The sequence below is a fragment of the Cervus elaphus genome, chromosome 28 (genome assembly GCF_910594005.1).
Source record: "Cervus elaphus chromosome 28, mCerEla1.1, whole genome shotgun sequence".
Lineage (NCBI taxonomy): Eukaryota > Metazoa > Chordata > Mammalia > Artiodactyla > Cervidae > Cervus > Cervus elaphus.
This window is the reverse complement of record NC_057842.1, coordinates 28,086,766-28,102,432: the sequence shown is the minus strand read 5'-3', so window position 1 is coordinate 28,102,432 and position 15,667 is coordinate 28,086,766. Positions and strand designations below refer to the sequence as shown.

Here is a 15,667-nt window from a genome sequence, read left to right as displayed (position 1 = left end):
CTAGAACTTATTTTTCCTGCTGATACAATGTGTAGTCAATGCTGCCATATATAGTTGTGGTCACAGTGGTTACTCATATAAAACATTTTTCTCATATAAAATTCATAGGAGAAAAATGCTGATCTCTAGAGTTATGGAGAAGAATACAAGTGCAGTAGTTTGTCTTCAGTGAAAATTACCCAAAATAATCCTCTGTGTTCTCTACCAGTATACTTGGACAGACGAATGTATACCCAAGGCAGCCATTTTCAAGATCTCCTTGAAATTTTTTTTTAAACATTCATACAACTTTTATATGCTATAAAAGTACTTCGTTAAATATAAGAAAATTATCTTAAATTGCCATTGCACTAAATAGGCCATCATGTGCCCTATTTCTTTGTGGCTTATTTACTTGACTTCTGCCTAGTTACTCTGCTGGTGATTTGAGAAGTACTGAAGTATGGGTAAATTAATTTTAGATATCAAGGACATTAATTTAGACTAAAGTTATAGTATGAGTCATTTGTCATTATTTTTTTTTTTAGTAGCTAGGCAGTATAGTTCACATGACTTAAAACAGAATATTGGGAGGTCATAGTGGCAGGTGATGAAAGTTAATGTAATTTTTTATTTTGGACCAAATGAAAGAGTCCCGTAACATGAAGCCTATGAATGCTTCATTAATCATAATGGAAGGTGGCCAAAACTGAAAGACTTGACTAAAGGACTGAAAGATTTTAAAGCTGTGGAGGGAGAAAAGAGCCATTAACATACCACTAGCAACAACAGTGTTTCAAATGAGGAAGAGAGAGAAGAGAAACTGAGGTCACTTGTTTGAGAAAATGTCTTATGGATGGCTTGAAGTGGAAGAAATTTGACTTCGTCTGAGTAGTTGACATATGAGAATGATAGCAGTGTTGCTGATCATAAACCCTGGTGTTCTGCTGACTTCATGCTGTGCCTGTTTCCATTATGCATTACCCTCTCCTAGGATCGGCGTTGTTAGCTGTTTTTCCTTTGGCAGCCATTTGAATTAAAGGTTGTCTCTTCCTGTTGACCTTTCTTTCTGAAATACTTTGTTTTTCGCCTATCCCTTGCCAGGGTGAATGGGTATTTTCCTTTCAATCAGAGAGGAAAGATTAAAAATTAGGTATGAAGTATTTCGATCTTAAGCCTAGTGGGAAATAGATGCTAGTTTATCAGTGACAAAAATAAGACAAAATGACACTAAGAACGTGATAGTTGGATATGAGCTCAGTCTGTGTCTTAGTACAGTACAGTATTCATTAACATCAAAATATGTGTGTGTGTGTGAGAGAGAGGTCGAGGAACAGAGATGGAGAGAGAATCTTCTAAATTATTTTGCATTAGAAATCAAAAGGAAGCTATTTGCATTATTTTTCAATTATGTTTCAACTTGAGGTGTTTATAAAAGGCTTATAACCACAGATAGAAGCCTGATGATGTTATATATCGTATTGTATTAATTCAAGTTTAAGGATCATGCCATCTACTTACCAAGTGAATTACTTTGGCTATTAATGGTACTTTCCCATGAATTTAAATTTTAGAGAGTCATCATTTGACTTTTTCTTTCATATTTCTGCAACTAAATGACTTCGCCAGACTGGATTTTTTGTTAAATTAATGCTATCACAATATTTTGAAGCTACTGTTCCTGGTAAACCAGGTAAAAAAAAACTCTGTCCCCTACTAGCTCCAAGAAGGAATCATTTAAGATACCTGGGTCTTTCTACTTATGATGCTACTTGGATATAACTCTCTTATTTGCAGGAAAAAGCAGTTCTCTGATGGCAGAGGGAGCATTCGTCTTAATGTTCCAGCTCTAATGTTCATATTTTCAAACCATGACAGTAAAACAGTCGTTAATGTATTGCTCTTACAGAATCTTAGGCAGAGGTCATTTGCAAAATATAAAGTGTGATCTGGGAGTCCAAGGCATGAATGATTTAGGGAAATGAGAAGTTCAGAGTCAGCATAATCCTCTGGAGCTTTTTTTTTTAATAACTCTCAAATGACACATTTTCTATTTTTTGTATTTTTGTTTATCATATGGTTATTTAATTTAGAATTGTCTTTTTAGTATTTTTCAAATTGAAATACAAACCTGTCTTCTCACCGTATGACCCACCAAGAACCCAACCCTGAAATTTAATATGTATTTTTTTGCCCAAATCCTAAGGGTACAGTTTAATGAATAATTATAAAGTAAACATTTCTGCAGTGACCACCAAGGTCAAAATTATGGAGTATTGGAGCACCCCACTTTTGTGGCTCTTTTTGATTATAAACACCTCCTCCTGCAGGTATAAGCACTAATCTGACTCTTGTGGAAATCACTTCCTTTCACTTGCTTGCTTTCCTTTGTAATATTATCGCTAGCCAGTTCATTGCTAAGCAAAATAATTCTTTGTTTTTGATCTTTATATATATAAATGCATGTGTATTTTTATTAATTTTCCTTTTAATGGGTTGTGATGATTTTAAAAAGTCACCTAGGAGACGAAGTGTCTCCACATTAAAACAGGAGAGTTTGTATGTGCTTGTCTGTGCATGCTTTGGTCTATGACTCATCCTTTGCTGCTTAGGGTAAGTAAGATTCTTCTTAACTGTAATTAACTATTAGATAGAGTAACTAATAAGTTGTCATTACATTTTTATCCTGTGCGTTGGCCTGTATTTTAATGTTTAGGGTTAAGTTTTGAATTTTATGAAGTTATAGATTTTAGTGGTGAGCATGTGGAATATATCATGATAGCACAGATATCCATGATGGGTTTTTTTGGTTTTTTTGTTTGTTTGTTTTTTACAGTTAGACATTATGTGTTGAGTGCCAGATGTCAAAGTTCAGTCACTGAATGTCACTCATTTTCAGAACACTAGCTATAAAGATTTTTTAATATATTAAAATATTTTACTAGATTTTAGGTAACTTAATGCCTTACAGAGTAATTTTTTTTACAAGTATAGATTGTATGTGAATACCTAATTTAGGGAGGAAGATTTCCAACCCTTACCTTGTTCCCATTAAGAGTAATGCTAAAAGTTTCCCTTAATAGTATTGGATGCCAGACTTTTGACCTGCTTGTCCTTGGTTTGGAAATGGCCTAGTGCTGTTTATAGTTGTGTAACTTTAGCACAAGTGGTTTCTATAGCTACTGTCCAGTACCAGATGTAGAACAGTGGGAAGCTTTGATAAGGGGAGCAAGGATTTTTAAACAAAAGCCGGACATGGGTAATTACCCTGAAGCTGAACTGAGTTCCATTATATCCAGCACTATCATTTACTTTTCATTTCACTCTCTGCTAATTATAAGAAGGAAAATCTACTGACTCTTTTCCTCTTCCATCTCTTTGCCTTCTTCCTCTCACCTTATTAAAGAATGTATTATTATACCTTTAATCTGTTGCCTGAATCCAGAAGTTGGTCTTGACAAAATTAGGTGAGCATCACCAGTTTGGCTTTTATTACCATGACAGCATCATTGGTTTCCACTTATCATAGAATAAGTTTCATAAGCCATTTGTATTCAAGTGTTTGCAGTGAAACTGCTATGTTATATAAACTGCTGCCACTTTGAGAATATAAATGACTTTAGGTTAATACTAGTGAGGTAGAAAAAATCGTTATCTCATTATCAGGAATTCTCAGTTAAGTAAGTAAAAGGACAACTTAAACCTGACCTATAATTAAAATAAAAGGCATTTGGTTTTCTTATAAATGGTTTTCAACTTCATCCCCAAAGTGATACCTTTCTAGGGGAAAGCTCTTGTTTTTAAACAGTAAATTAATTATAAATTGATGATTATCCTTAGATATATTATTGGGGGATTCTTTAAAAGTCACTTTTGGCAGTAAGGGGTTGCTGTGAGAGAATTTTGGCTTCAGTTAGAATGTGGGTAGGGAGTGGTGTGAGAGATGAGACTGTAGAATTAAGCAAGGGGATCCAATTTGTAGTAGAGGGGGGGCTGCAGGCAAGGAAGTTGAGGAAGTTCAAACCTGCTGACTCCTCTTTTTTCTCTGTAAAGATGGATATAAGTTTTTGTTGAGAGCGAATGGAAAAAGTACTGTGCGAAATGAGAAAGAAAACTGTCTTTTACTGATCTTTACATTCAGGTATTTTTGTTGTGTTTTCTTTTCTGACTTGATTGTGTGCTCCCTGAGGGGAAAGCCATGGCTTTCTTCACTCAGCTTGTGTTTATAGAACCACTTCTGTCATATGCTGAGATACAACAGACTAATGAAGCATAGTCCTTATCCTTAGAGAACTTGATGTGAGAGAAGCTTTGGTTCTGTAGTGATCTATGCACGTTGCTATGTGAATACCGGCGGGCGCCCACCCGAGGAGATGGTGCTAGAGTCAGGAGGCCCACATTCTCAGCAAAGGTACAGAGACATGAGCGGGTGCATTCAGGAGATTCTTGACATTGAAGCATGACTGAGATACTAAGTATTTGGGGAGAGGTGGTTGGAGATAAAGTGGAAAACCAGGGGCCTGCCAAGTGTTGAAGGTCGTTACCTACCGAAGAGTTTCAAGTTTATCCTATTGGTGATGGTGAATCCTGAGGGATGTGAGTTAGGAGACTAACAGAAGTTCTTCTTTAGGAAGGTCACCCAGACTTCAATATGCAGGCAAGTTTTTGTTGTGGAAAGATGTCTGTGACACCAGCCTGGAGGCTTCTGGCATGATCTTGTGAAGACAATGAGGCTGTCAGCTAAGAAAGATAGAACATAGAGATTGTGGGAGAGACAGGGATATTGAGAGTTTCTGGGTAGGTAGATGTGGCGGGACCTGAAGACTGACTGAATAATTGGGGGAGGGAGACAAGTTGAAGGCTAACTTAGAGATCTGGCTTGGGGTGACTGAGTAGGTGCAGGTATTGTTATCCTTGCCCCTCCGTCCCAAAGGCCAGGTTGCAGTACTGCTCCCCCGGGCTACTGCGGCAGTCTTCCTGCTGGCTTTCCTGCTTCTGAAGCTTCTCCTCCCATCACATAGCGTGTACAGTAGCCAGAGTATCTTTCAGAATGGAAGCAGATAATGAAACTCCCCTGCTTAAAGTTCATCAGTAACTTGCTCGGAAATTTAGACTAAAGTTCAGAATCCTTCTCTCCCCTTTGCTTTTCAGCCACCTTTCCTTTCGTTCTTCAAGCCTGAGCCACACTGGCCTGCGCTCAGTCCCAGGATGTGCTTAGCTCCTTCTAGTCTGAATCTTTTCACACTGTGTTTCCTCCCTCACTGTGCTCCTAGAATGCTTTCTTCCTGTCTCTTTTTATGAGTAAATTTGATTCACCTTTTGGGTCTCAGGTAAATGTCACTTCCTTTGGGAAGCCTTTCTTGTTCATTTTCTTCTCTCCCATCTAACTAGGTATCTCCTTATATTTTTATGGTACCCTTTTCTTCCCAGTATTTCATCACAGTTTGTAAGTATATGTTAGGGTGTATATTGTTTAATGTCTGTAACTCTGTGAATTAATGGAGTTTGACTTTTCTGCTCACTACTCAGTAAATATTTATGAAATAAATAGTAACCGTTCGGTGATTGTTTGGGGCCCCTCTAGAATAAAAGCAATAAAATTCAACAGTATTTAAATCATTCATTTGAAGGAAGAGTAAGAACAGCTAGTTAGAGCTATTTTCTGTTTGAAAATACACTGAATTTTGTCATTACCCTGATGTCACTCCTGAAAAGTCAGTGATTTAGAATTAGTTTAATCCTATGATACCTAGGCCTTATTCTTATGAGAAGGAAACAAAGAACAGGTGGATCTCTATACTGTGGAAATCAGAACACCTTCCTTCTAATTAAGGTGGAAATGACAAAGAATGGCAGATCTCCGGGAGAAGACAGTGGTTAGAAGGATAGTTTTACGTAAGTGCAGTTCTCAGCTTTATTTTCTTTAAAGTGAGCAGTTTTATGACGTTCAGTTTGAGGACACTCTTGCATATATCTATTCTCCCAGATTAATCCAGAGTGTCATTAGTTCCACTTAAAGTGGCAGCTTCAGATGTTACTATAAAACATAGTTTGTTTTTTTTTTCTTGAGAATTTGTTCCCCTTTAAAAAATTAACATTTATTAAATTATAAGTAGCCAAAGTACTTCCCTTTTAAAGTCTCTTGTTCTTTTTGATGCTCTACTTTTTTCCCAGATGGCTCAGTGGTAAAGAATCTGCCTGCCAATGCAGAAGACGCAGGTTCAGTCCCTGGGTAGGGAAGATCCCCTGGAGGAGGAAATGGCAACCCACTCCAGTATTCTTGCCTGAGAAATCTTGTGGACAGAGGAGCCTGGCAGGCTGAAGTCCATGGGGTTGCAAAGGAGTCGGACACAACTGAACAACTAAGCAACTTTTAATGTAGTTCAGTTCAGTCGCTCAGTTGTGTCCGACTCTGAGACCCCATGAATCGCAGCATGCCAGGCCTCCCTGTCCATCACCAACTCCCGGAGTTTACTTAAACCCATGCCCATCGAGTTGGTGATGCCATCCAGCCATCTCATCCTCTGTCGTCCCCTTCTCCTCCTGCCCCCAATCCCTCCCAGCATCAGGGCTTTTTCCAATGAGTCAGCTCTTCACATGAGGTGGCCAAAGTACTGGAGTTTCAGCTTCAGCATCAGTCCTTCCAATGAACACCCAGGGCTGATGTAGAGTTAGCTGTAAAAATAAAGGTTAACTTGAATAAGGCCTGGTTTGTGTACTTTTTATTTATTTTTCTAGAGAATAATTTTCAATTCTAGATTGGACATAAATGACAGTGATAAGACACTTTAGAATCACTAAAGTAAATACGTATTGGTATATTTCCACATCATTCTTCTAAAAATGAAATGATGTGAATAAATGCCAGTGCTCTCTGAAGGAAAACGACTGTCCTGTTGCTGCTCTGTGCCTCTATATGTTTACAGCAATCAGGACTCAGACAGTGAGGGAAGTGGAGTGCTCCTGACTGTCCAATGCATCGTGGTCAGCTGGGCTTCAGATGCTCTTTACCCACATCAGGAAATACTATAAAGAAGAATTTATCTGCTCCAGCCAGCAGGGGGCACTGTACACATAAAAGTACACGGCCAATTGTAAAGCTTCCTTTGATTTTTTTTTCCCATTGACAATTGTGTTAAAATTCCTCGAGGAGTTTATGTAGAATTAGTAGTAGTGATAGGACCGGAAGTTGGCTGGGTGGGACAGTGGTTAAAGGGGTTCTGTCTAGAAGTTTAGAGCCGAAACATGTGCTACCATGATGTTGCTGTTTGGTGAAAACCGGCCTCTAAATGTCACACTCCATTTTGAACAACCCACTAATCTACCATGCAGGAAGTTAACTCTTTAACCTTTGTTTTGATGTAATGTCTACTGAAAAAAAACTGTGTGACAGAAAAAGTATGAGTTTTAAAGCCTGATCTAGTCTACAATTCTGGCATTACATGCTAGCTGTGTGACTTGTGCAGATTATTTAAACTCTTGAAGTCTCCGTATGTGGGAAATTTAGGTAATAATCTGCTGTGAAAAGATGCAGGAAATTAAATAATTCACTTCTGTCTAACACATAGCTATAAATGTATATCAGTTGCTTTCTTAAATCAGAATTTGTATGTTTCTTGTCATAATTGCTGTTTGTCTTACAAAGTTAAGTGATAGATCTGAAAGCTGTGTATTCCCATTATGTAGCCAGAATTTTCCTACAGAAATTCTTGATTTCTGGTTATAAAAATGATAAACAGTAGATAGTATAATCAACAATCTTACATGTGCCAAAATTTAACCAGTAGTCATGATATTTGGGAAAGGTGGTCTGTAATCTTTCATTGCCATAGTTTTTTTTCTTGGCATTTCCTGATTCTTTGTGTATGTTTATTTTCCATGAAGTATATCTTGCTTACTAAAAATGGCAGAACTCAGGTTTTATGATACGTGGATGATATCATGACTGATAGTGATAGACAGATTTGGAAGTGTCAGAGAAACCAGAAATCAAACACTGGGGCAAGCTGGAGTTAGTGAAGGACTTCAAGGGTTGTGTTGCTTGAGGATACTCTTCTCCCTTTTAAGTAAACTCTTGGCCTTTGAGATACTGAGTTGAAAAAAAAAAATCTGCAGATATTCTTGGTTGAGATGGGCAGGGAATGTGAATAGAGAAGAGTTATCAAAAGGTGATGAAAAATATGTGGAGTTGAATATCATCATCTCAAGTGTGATCCCTGGTTAACTGAACTAAAGATAGGTTGAAAGAGAGAGAGAAATGAGAAGAAAAACATAGACTTTGCTATTTTATTCAGCGTCAAGGTAACATAAGTTCTGAATGCTGCAAATGGTATTTTTCATAAGGACCAGAGTGTACTATTCATAGGTGTGATATTTACATATATATGTGGACCATAAACGTACTGAATCTTTTATGTGAAACATTTTGTGAACCATGTCTTTTCCACTTAGATGAAAATGGTAGTCAAAAGTCCTGGAGTATCTGGCTTTCCCTGAAGCAGACTTAAGCTGCTAGTAATAGAACAGCGCTTGCCAGGTCCCTGACTGAACAAGGGATTTGGAGCTTTTGGGTTCTCCAGGAGTTTTTGTTATGAATGTCTGAATTTGCAATCAGGGGGCAATCAGTCCTTGTAGAAGGAGGTGTTCCAGTATAGGACTCACATAAATTCTTCTCTACTCCCTGGGAGATGAATAGGACCCCTCTCCACCCAAGGCTTCCCTGGTGGCTCAGCTGGTAAATAATCCGCCTGCAATGTGGAAGACCTGGGTTCGATCCCTGGGTTGGGAAGATCCCCTGGAGAAGGGAACGGCTACCCACTCCAGTATTCTGGCCTGGAGAATTCCATGGACTATTCCATGGGGTCGCAAAGAATTGGACACGACTGAGTGACTCACTTCACTGCTGTGCGCCCCCCCACCCCCCCCTGAAGAGGTTGCATTTCTAATAGTAGTCTTTCCCCACTTTTCTAACACCATGTATTCCTCTGTTACCGGGTCGCTATATCACTGAGCGTACGATCTGTTAAGAGGCTTAGTTTGCTTTTACTGTATTTTGAGTAAATCTTGAGGTCTAAACTAGTAAGATAAAGAATGCCATAGCTAGTACATGTTTTCTTGGTCATCATTCATTGGTATAGGTTGTAATCACCACTTGGAGTTTTCCAGGCTTCTGCTGTTTATTCCTAGTGTCTGCCTCTGATTTTTATAGTCTTTTCTTTATTATCATCAGTTTGCCCTGTGTATATCCTTGAAATCAAAGGCAAGCTATCTTGTTAAGCTCTCAGTTTGTCTTCTGAGGACACCTATCTTCCATTGTGCTCTGACTTTCTCTCCTGCTTCCCCTTGTGAGCTGCATAGTTGGCAGTTTAGGTAGGTTAGACGCATGAGCAGCTGAGCCTCAGTTAGTTCCTGGCCCATCCTGGTCTTCAGCTGTCTTACCACACCTCTGCCTTTTAAGCTTGCACACTCGGATCACACATTTCTGACCTGTATACCCTGCAGCCCTAGAACATTTGCTGAACTAGTCTGCAGCGCATTTTGGTGTAGAGGTGATCTTGCATGGCTTAGAAGAGTCACAGGGAGAATAATGGACAGAAGGCAGACCTGAAGGATCTCACTGCCTGACAGTGTTCTGATCCCTCTTGTGCAGAAGGGGAAAGTGAGAGGACATTCAGCAAACTGATGTGAAATTGAATGTCACTCCCAAACGTTAAAGGAAAAGCCTCAGCATTGGGGAGAGTTGGGACTTCTTTGGATTCAACCAGAATGCTGGTGTAGTAGATTTGCATTTTAGTAAGTTGTATTTAATCCCACTGTGGAAAATAGACTAGAGAGGGACCACAAAGCCAGGGCAACTGGCTTTTCAGGAAAAAAGCAAGGAGGGATGAGGAAGGCTTAAACTGTAGTACTGGAGTTATAAATAAAGAGGAGGAGTGGATGCGAAATATTTAGGATGCAGAACCTGAGGTTGTAGGACTGACTTAACGTGAGAAAGAAAGAGAGAGCAGTTTGACCCAGGTTTCTGATTTTGATGACTGGGTGGAGAAGGACGCAAAGAGTTGTGAGAAGTAATAGCAGGAGAGATGTCACTTGTGGACATAGCTCTATTTGTAACCAAGTAAAGGTGTTTCTACCAGGATTAAGCACATGTGGTTCAGCAAGTAGACAAGTTTCCTAATGATCCTATTTGATGTGTGGACAGAATGCAGAACACCTGGAGGACTAGATGAAGGCATGTCCCGTCCTTTCCTGTGACTCCTCAGGCAGACGTTTGATCAGAGTTGGCATGCGCAGAGGCCCAGTGCTGGACCATTGTTCTGTACTGTGCTCTCCCCTGTCCAGTTCTGAGATGTGCACCTGGAGTCCTCCCTTCAAGTCAACTGTCCTCCCGGGGTTAGGGCATCTGTGGCTCCTTACATCTCCTAGTAGGAAAATTTTGTGTCATTGAAGTAATTCTTTTAGGTATTAGAACTAAGTTAATAGCATTTCTGATCCAGTTCTCTTCCTTTCTGGGACGCCTTTGTTCATCACATGCTTTGTTCTCGGAGATACTCCTGCTTCTCGAGTTGAGGAAAAAGTTAGCTCTTTAGGGGACCAAAAAAAAAAAAGCCTTATTATGTTACATTTAAAGAGTGTAGTCCCTGGGTCTGATAGACCTGTGTTCAAATCCTGTGTCACTTACTAGCTGTATTATCTTGGGCCTGTACTCTTAAGTAATTCATCTCTAGATATGATAGTAATGTACTTATCTCTTAGAGCTGATGAGTTTATATTAGATAGTGCTTATGAAGCATTTGAGCTTCCGTGGTGGCTCAAATGGTAAAGAATCTACCTGCAATGCAAGGCACCCAGCTTCCATCCCTGAGTTGAGAAGATCCCCTGGAGGAGGGCATGGCAACCCACTCCAGTATTCTTGCCTGGAGAATCCAGTGGACAGAGGAGCCTGGCAGGCTACAGTCCATGGGGTTGCAAAGAGTTGGACGTGACTAAGCAACAAACATTTCCACTTCTATGAAGCATTTAGGGTGGTGTGTGTGTGTATGTGTGTCTGACTCTGCGACTCCTTGGTCTGCAGCCCACCAGGCTCCTCTGTCCATGGGATTTCCCAGGCAAGAATACTGGAGTGGGTTGTCTTTTTGGCCCATAATAAATACTACATAAATACTATCTTTCATTTGGTATTCTTTAATTTTTTACCTGTAGATAGGTAAAATTTATTTTTAAACTTTTGACATTTATATAGCCTGAAGTTAGTAACCACCATCATGTTTTCATGTGCTTGCAAGAATTTGGAAGTATAGTATTCCTAGTGCCATAGAATTTAAGTAGCCACTTTTTTTTTTTTTTTAATAAAATGAATCAGGAAATCTCAGCATGTTTAATAATTTGTTTTTTTGTGTGTGATTTTTAAAAAAGCATTCTGGGGCAAAATAGTTTTGAATAAACAAATCAGCCAAAATAACTTTATTTTGGCTAAACCTGGGCTATTATTAATATTAGAGATGAGGGAAAGAATGAAGATATTCATCTCATACAGGAATGAGGAAAAATACAAGAATATTTTGAGGATTGTTATATTCTAGATATATTTGTAGATATTGTTTTGATACTGAAACCAGGGTAATAAATTAGGCTTCATATTTTCTAATTGTGTCTCCATGTCTGTTCTCCAAATCACATTAATCCTTGTGCAGTTGAATATGAACTTGCAGAAGGGCATGGGATATGAGGTTTTATTTCTAATTCAGTTTTTTTTCCCATTTTGAGGTGACTAGTGGAATTGACCAAAAGCTGATGTTTCAATGTTTTCTGTCAGTCTTATCCCTTGGTTTTCTAAACTGAAGCATGACAGTCTATCCCAGTTTCGTATTTCTAGTTTCCTAAAGATCTCTCTGAGCACTAGTCCTCACCTGTCTTTGAAGTCTCAGAGTGTGAAGACCACATGTTTAGCCTGTATCTTCATCTACTGAGGTTAAAGTTGCCAGGAGTAGTTGATGTCATTAACCGAATGTGGACATATCCCCAGACAGTTTTACTGACCTGTATGACATCATGCAGATGAAGTAATTGGTTGGAATAGAAGCTTCTTCGCTCTTTAATTCTTACAGTCAAAGACGAACAGCATCGAAACATATATATTATCTAGGGTGAAACAGATCACCAGCCCAGGTTGGATGCATGAGACAAGTGCTTGGGCCTGGTGCACTGGGAAGACCCAGAGGGAGCGGGTAGAGAGGGAGGTGCGAGGGGGGATCAGGATGGGGAATACATGTAAAACCATGGCTGATTCATGTCAGTGTATGACAAAACCCACTACAATATTGTAAAGTAATTAGCCTCCAACTAATAAAAATAAATGAAAAAAAAAACCAAAAACTAAAGACGGCTTCAGTTTGTGCTGAGCGAGGAATTGGAAGACGCTGGTGGCCGTCCAGACTAGAGTTGCAGGAGATGGTTCTCCCTGCTTTCCCTCTTCCCCAGTAAGAGTATTTGTCCTCTTTGTGCAGAGGACCGTTGTGTGGATTGGGTGAGGTGAAGTAGGTGAAAGTACTTTGGATACACACGCATGACCCAGATATAAAATGGTGGTATATTTCCAATTCAGATGTAATAAAGGAAAACAACTGGGTACCCGAAAGTGAGATTTTGTTTAACTGCTTTGCTTGCAGGCTAACAAAAGAAGTAACTCAAACATCTTTATTTTTTGTATCTTCTAACCAACCAGAACCGGGACCAGTATTCACATCTGCTGAGTGATCACTTTCTGCTGTACCAAGGTCATAATTCCTTCCGTGAGAAATATTTCAGTGGGGTAACAAAAAGAATTGCCAAGGAAGAAAAATCTGGCCAGGAATGAAAATTTAAGATTTTTGACAACGGAGAAAGAATAAGGATTTGATAGAAAAGACATCTGGATATGAAATTTCATGTATAATACAGAAAATGTACTGTTTTAAATAGCTTTATATAATAAAATAAATGGTACAAAGTCAGTACAATTCTTTTAACTTTAGCTTTGTTTTATAGACTATTTTGTTGTATGTGGTCTTTTGAACTTTAATTTATATTTGTACTTTCAAGTATTATGGAAATTGAAAACAGTTATATTTTTGGTAATTAATATATAAAGGGAACTAATCATGTTGACTTTTTAAACAGATCATCTGCTGGATATGTTATAGGCAATTAATAGTGGTTGAGAATTTATTCATTAGGTAGACTTGTTTATTTTGTTTTTTATTGTAATTGTTTTACATTGTCATTGTCACTAATAAAGCTTACTGAGGATTTCTAAAATCATGTAGTATAGAGAGGGGGGTGTGATGATGGAAATGAATTTTTGTTTATAAATCCCAGACAAATAAGTAGTAACAGTGATCATGGTGATAATGAGGAAGGCTAGGACCTGACAACCTAAAAAGATTCCAAACTCCTTGAGCCCTGTTCCCATCTGAAGTTCGTCTGTACCTTGGATTTGCTCCTGCATTCCTAAACCTTGACTGTCGGTCAAGTTAACTACCCACAATTTTTGGTTTAGAAAGTAACTGATAGTTAAAGCAGTAACAACAACACAAATCCTTGATGGTTCCCTAATGGTATTAAGTCTAATCAGAGCCCTTTGAAATAGAAGCTATATTTTTCTTGAAGGAGAAACTTTGCTGAGTCCACATTGTGTCCATCATGAAAATATCTTGTTTGGAAACCACTATACCCATTAATTCAGGATGCTAATAGCTTTCCTGCTTTCGGTGGCCAAAGTACCTCAGCAGGGCGGCAGTAAATGAATCCTTTCTCTCTAACCAGAGCCTATTTTTATTTATGCTGTTATTATTATTTTAGTGTTACTGCTGGCTTTTATGGACTCACAATTTGAATGTGCATAGCGTAAGACCTCCAGAAGACCGGTGCTGCCCAAGCAGAAAGGGAGCAGGCCGTCTGCTACATTCTCCCTCTTTTTCTTGTTCTGCAGCTCTGAATTTCAGCAGATCTCAAACAGTTCAGTGATTACTTTGTTTGGGTTTCTGGATGTGATTTGTGGTACACTGGGGAAAATCTAAAAGTATTCAAGGATGATTTATTTTCAGTATTTCTGTTGTAAACCATCTTATTTAAATTTTTTTGAGGTTGTATGGGGAGTGAGTTTGAAAGTTTGTAGCTGACTAAATTTGGAATATGAAATTTTAGCCTTGCCCCGTTTTTTTGGTTTTCACAAAAATTAGTCCAAATTAGGTCCAAATTAGATCTGGAAAAGTTGCAATGTTAATTTTAATCACTTTGTTCTAAAAAAAAAAATGACTCTACATTTAAAAAAACTTCAAATTATTTCTTATTACCTCTGGTGGAGGTCTTCTACTCTTTAATTATTCATTGTTGTGAGATTGTAAGGTTGGTACCCAAAAGTGAAAAAGAAAGCTGATCACTCTCAACCGATTTCGATTTTAGAGGTCACAAGCCCTCTTATTCTAGAAAGAACAACTTTATTTTCTGGCATCAGGATCTTACTACTTCCTGTATAAGTTGGAGAAGATCATTTCCAGGATTGCTTGAGTTTCATGTATATTCCTCATGCACTTTACTAGCAAGAATATCACCTAGCATAATGCCTGCATGTTAGGTTTTAGGTAGTCCTGTAGTATGAATTTACAGTATAATCTGTGAGTGAACCTTAGGTGGTCTGTGGACTGGCCTAGTTAATGTTCATAATATAACAGACTCTATAATTTTGCTTCTGGCATATATTAAAACATCTATAAAAGCCAGATGGTTACCTTGGTGGTGTTTCATCATAAGTAACCTCCTTCCCATCCATTCTGGTGGATTTTTTTTTCTTTTTTTCTGTGATAGCTGGGAGGGAATAGTGGAGTGGGTGGTCTTTGGGGTATTTAGACAAAGTGGCCAGCAGATTAAAAAAAAAGTTTCAAATCTCCTATAAATTTCTAGCCGCCTCCTGCCCAGGGTAACCCAGGTTTAGGCCTGTTCACTGCTAACTTCCTTATGACTAATTCTTTAAATACAGAGATTGAGCAATAACACATTTTCAAGCTGTTTAAACTCTGGAAGGTAAGTCAGTGTTACAACTATTTCCTTATGGTGAAAATTCACTTAAAATTTGATATTGCTTACACATTTAAGGAGAATGATGATTACAACTAAAGAAATTTATTTCAAGTTTGGTAGGGAAAGGTAGAGTATGAGTTAAAACGGACGGATTATAGTGAATGTGTTTATGTTATCGAATGAAAGAGGTGCTTTAAAAGTTTGGGACAGAAACAACTGTTTAGGTAATATGTTTTATTATACTCTTATAATCAGGGATGACTTTTTTTAACATCGGGAAATTAGATGTTAAGGTGGTTATTTAGATACCAGTATAAGCAAATCTAACTCTTGAATCAGAGGCCTTAGTCATTTTGGATAAAAAGAAATAACCCATGCTGGAAGTATTATCAGGTATTGCTAATCCCAGGAGATATGTAATAAGGTATAATGTTTATGTTTTAAAGAGTGAAGGTGACATGTTTTGGGGAAGATGATCTTTCTACCCCATTCTAATCTCCCTTGTAAAAGCACCATGGAACTAAGGTGATGTTAATAGTTCTAATAGGGGGGAAATCCATTGTAGATAAAGCAGGGCATAAATTAATTAATTAATATGGAGCATAGGGATAGAAATGGGAGGTAATTGTGG

At 38.3% G+C, this 15,667-nt stretch overlaps 1 protein-coding gene across 3 annotated transcripts in view; it reads left to right on the top strand.

Moving 5' to 3' along the window:
* Window positions 1–12,991, top strand: part of TRMT11 (tRNA methyltransferase 11 homolog) — a 57,906-nt gene extending 44,915 nt beyond the window's left edge. For all 3 annotated transcript variants that reach the window (XM_043890157.1, XM_043890159.1, XM_043890158.1), the window contains one exon: window positions 12,704–12,991. In XM_043890157.1, coding sequence (XP_043746092.1) covers window positions 12,704–12,835 — 132 coding nt within the window. In that variant the 3' untranslated portion in view covers window positions 12,836–12,991. The remainder of the gene's footprint in view (window positions 1–12,703) is intronic.
* The last annotated feature ends 2,676 nt before the right edge of the window (window positions 12,992–15,667 follow it).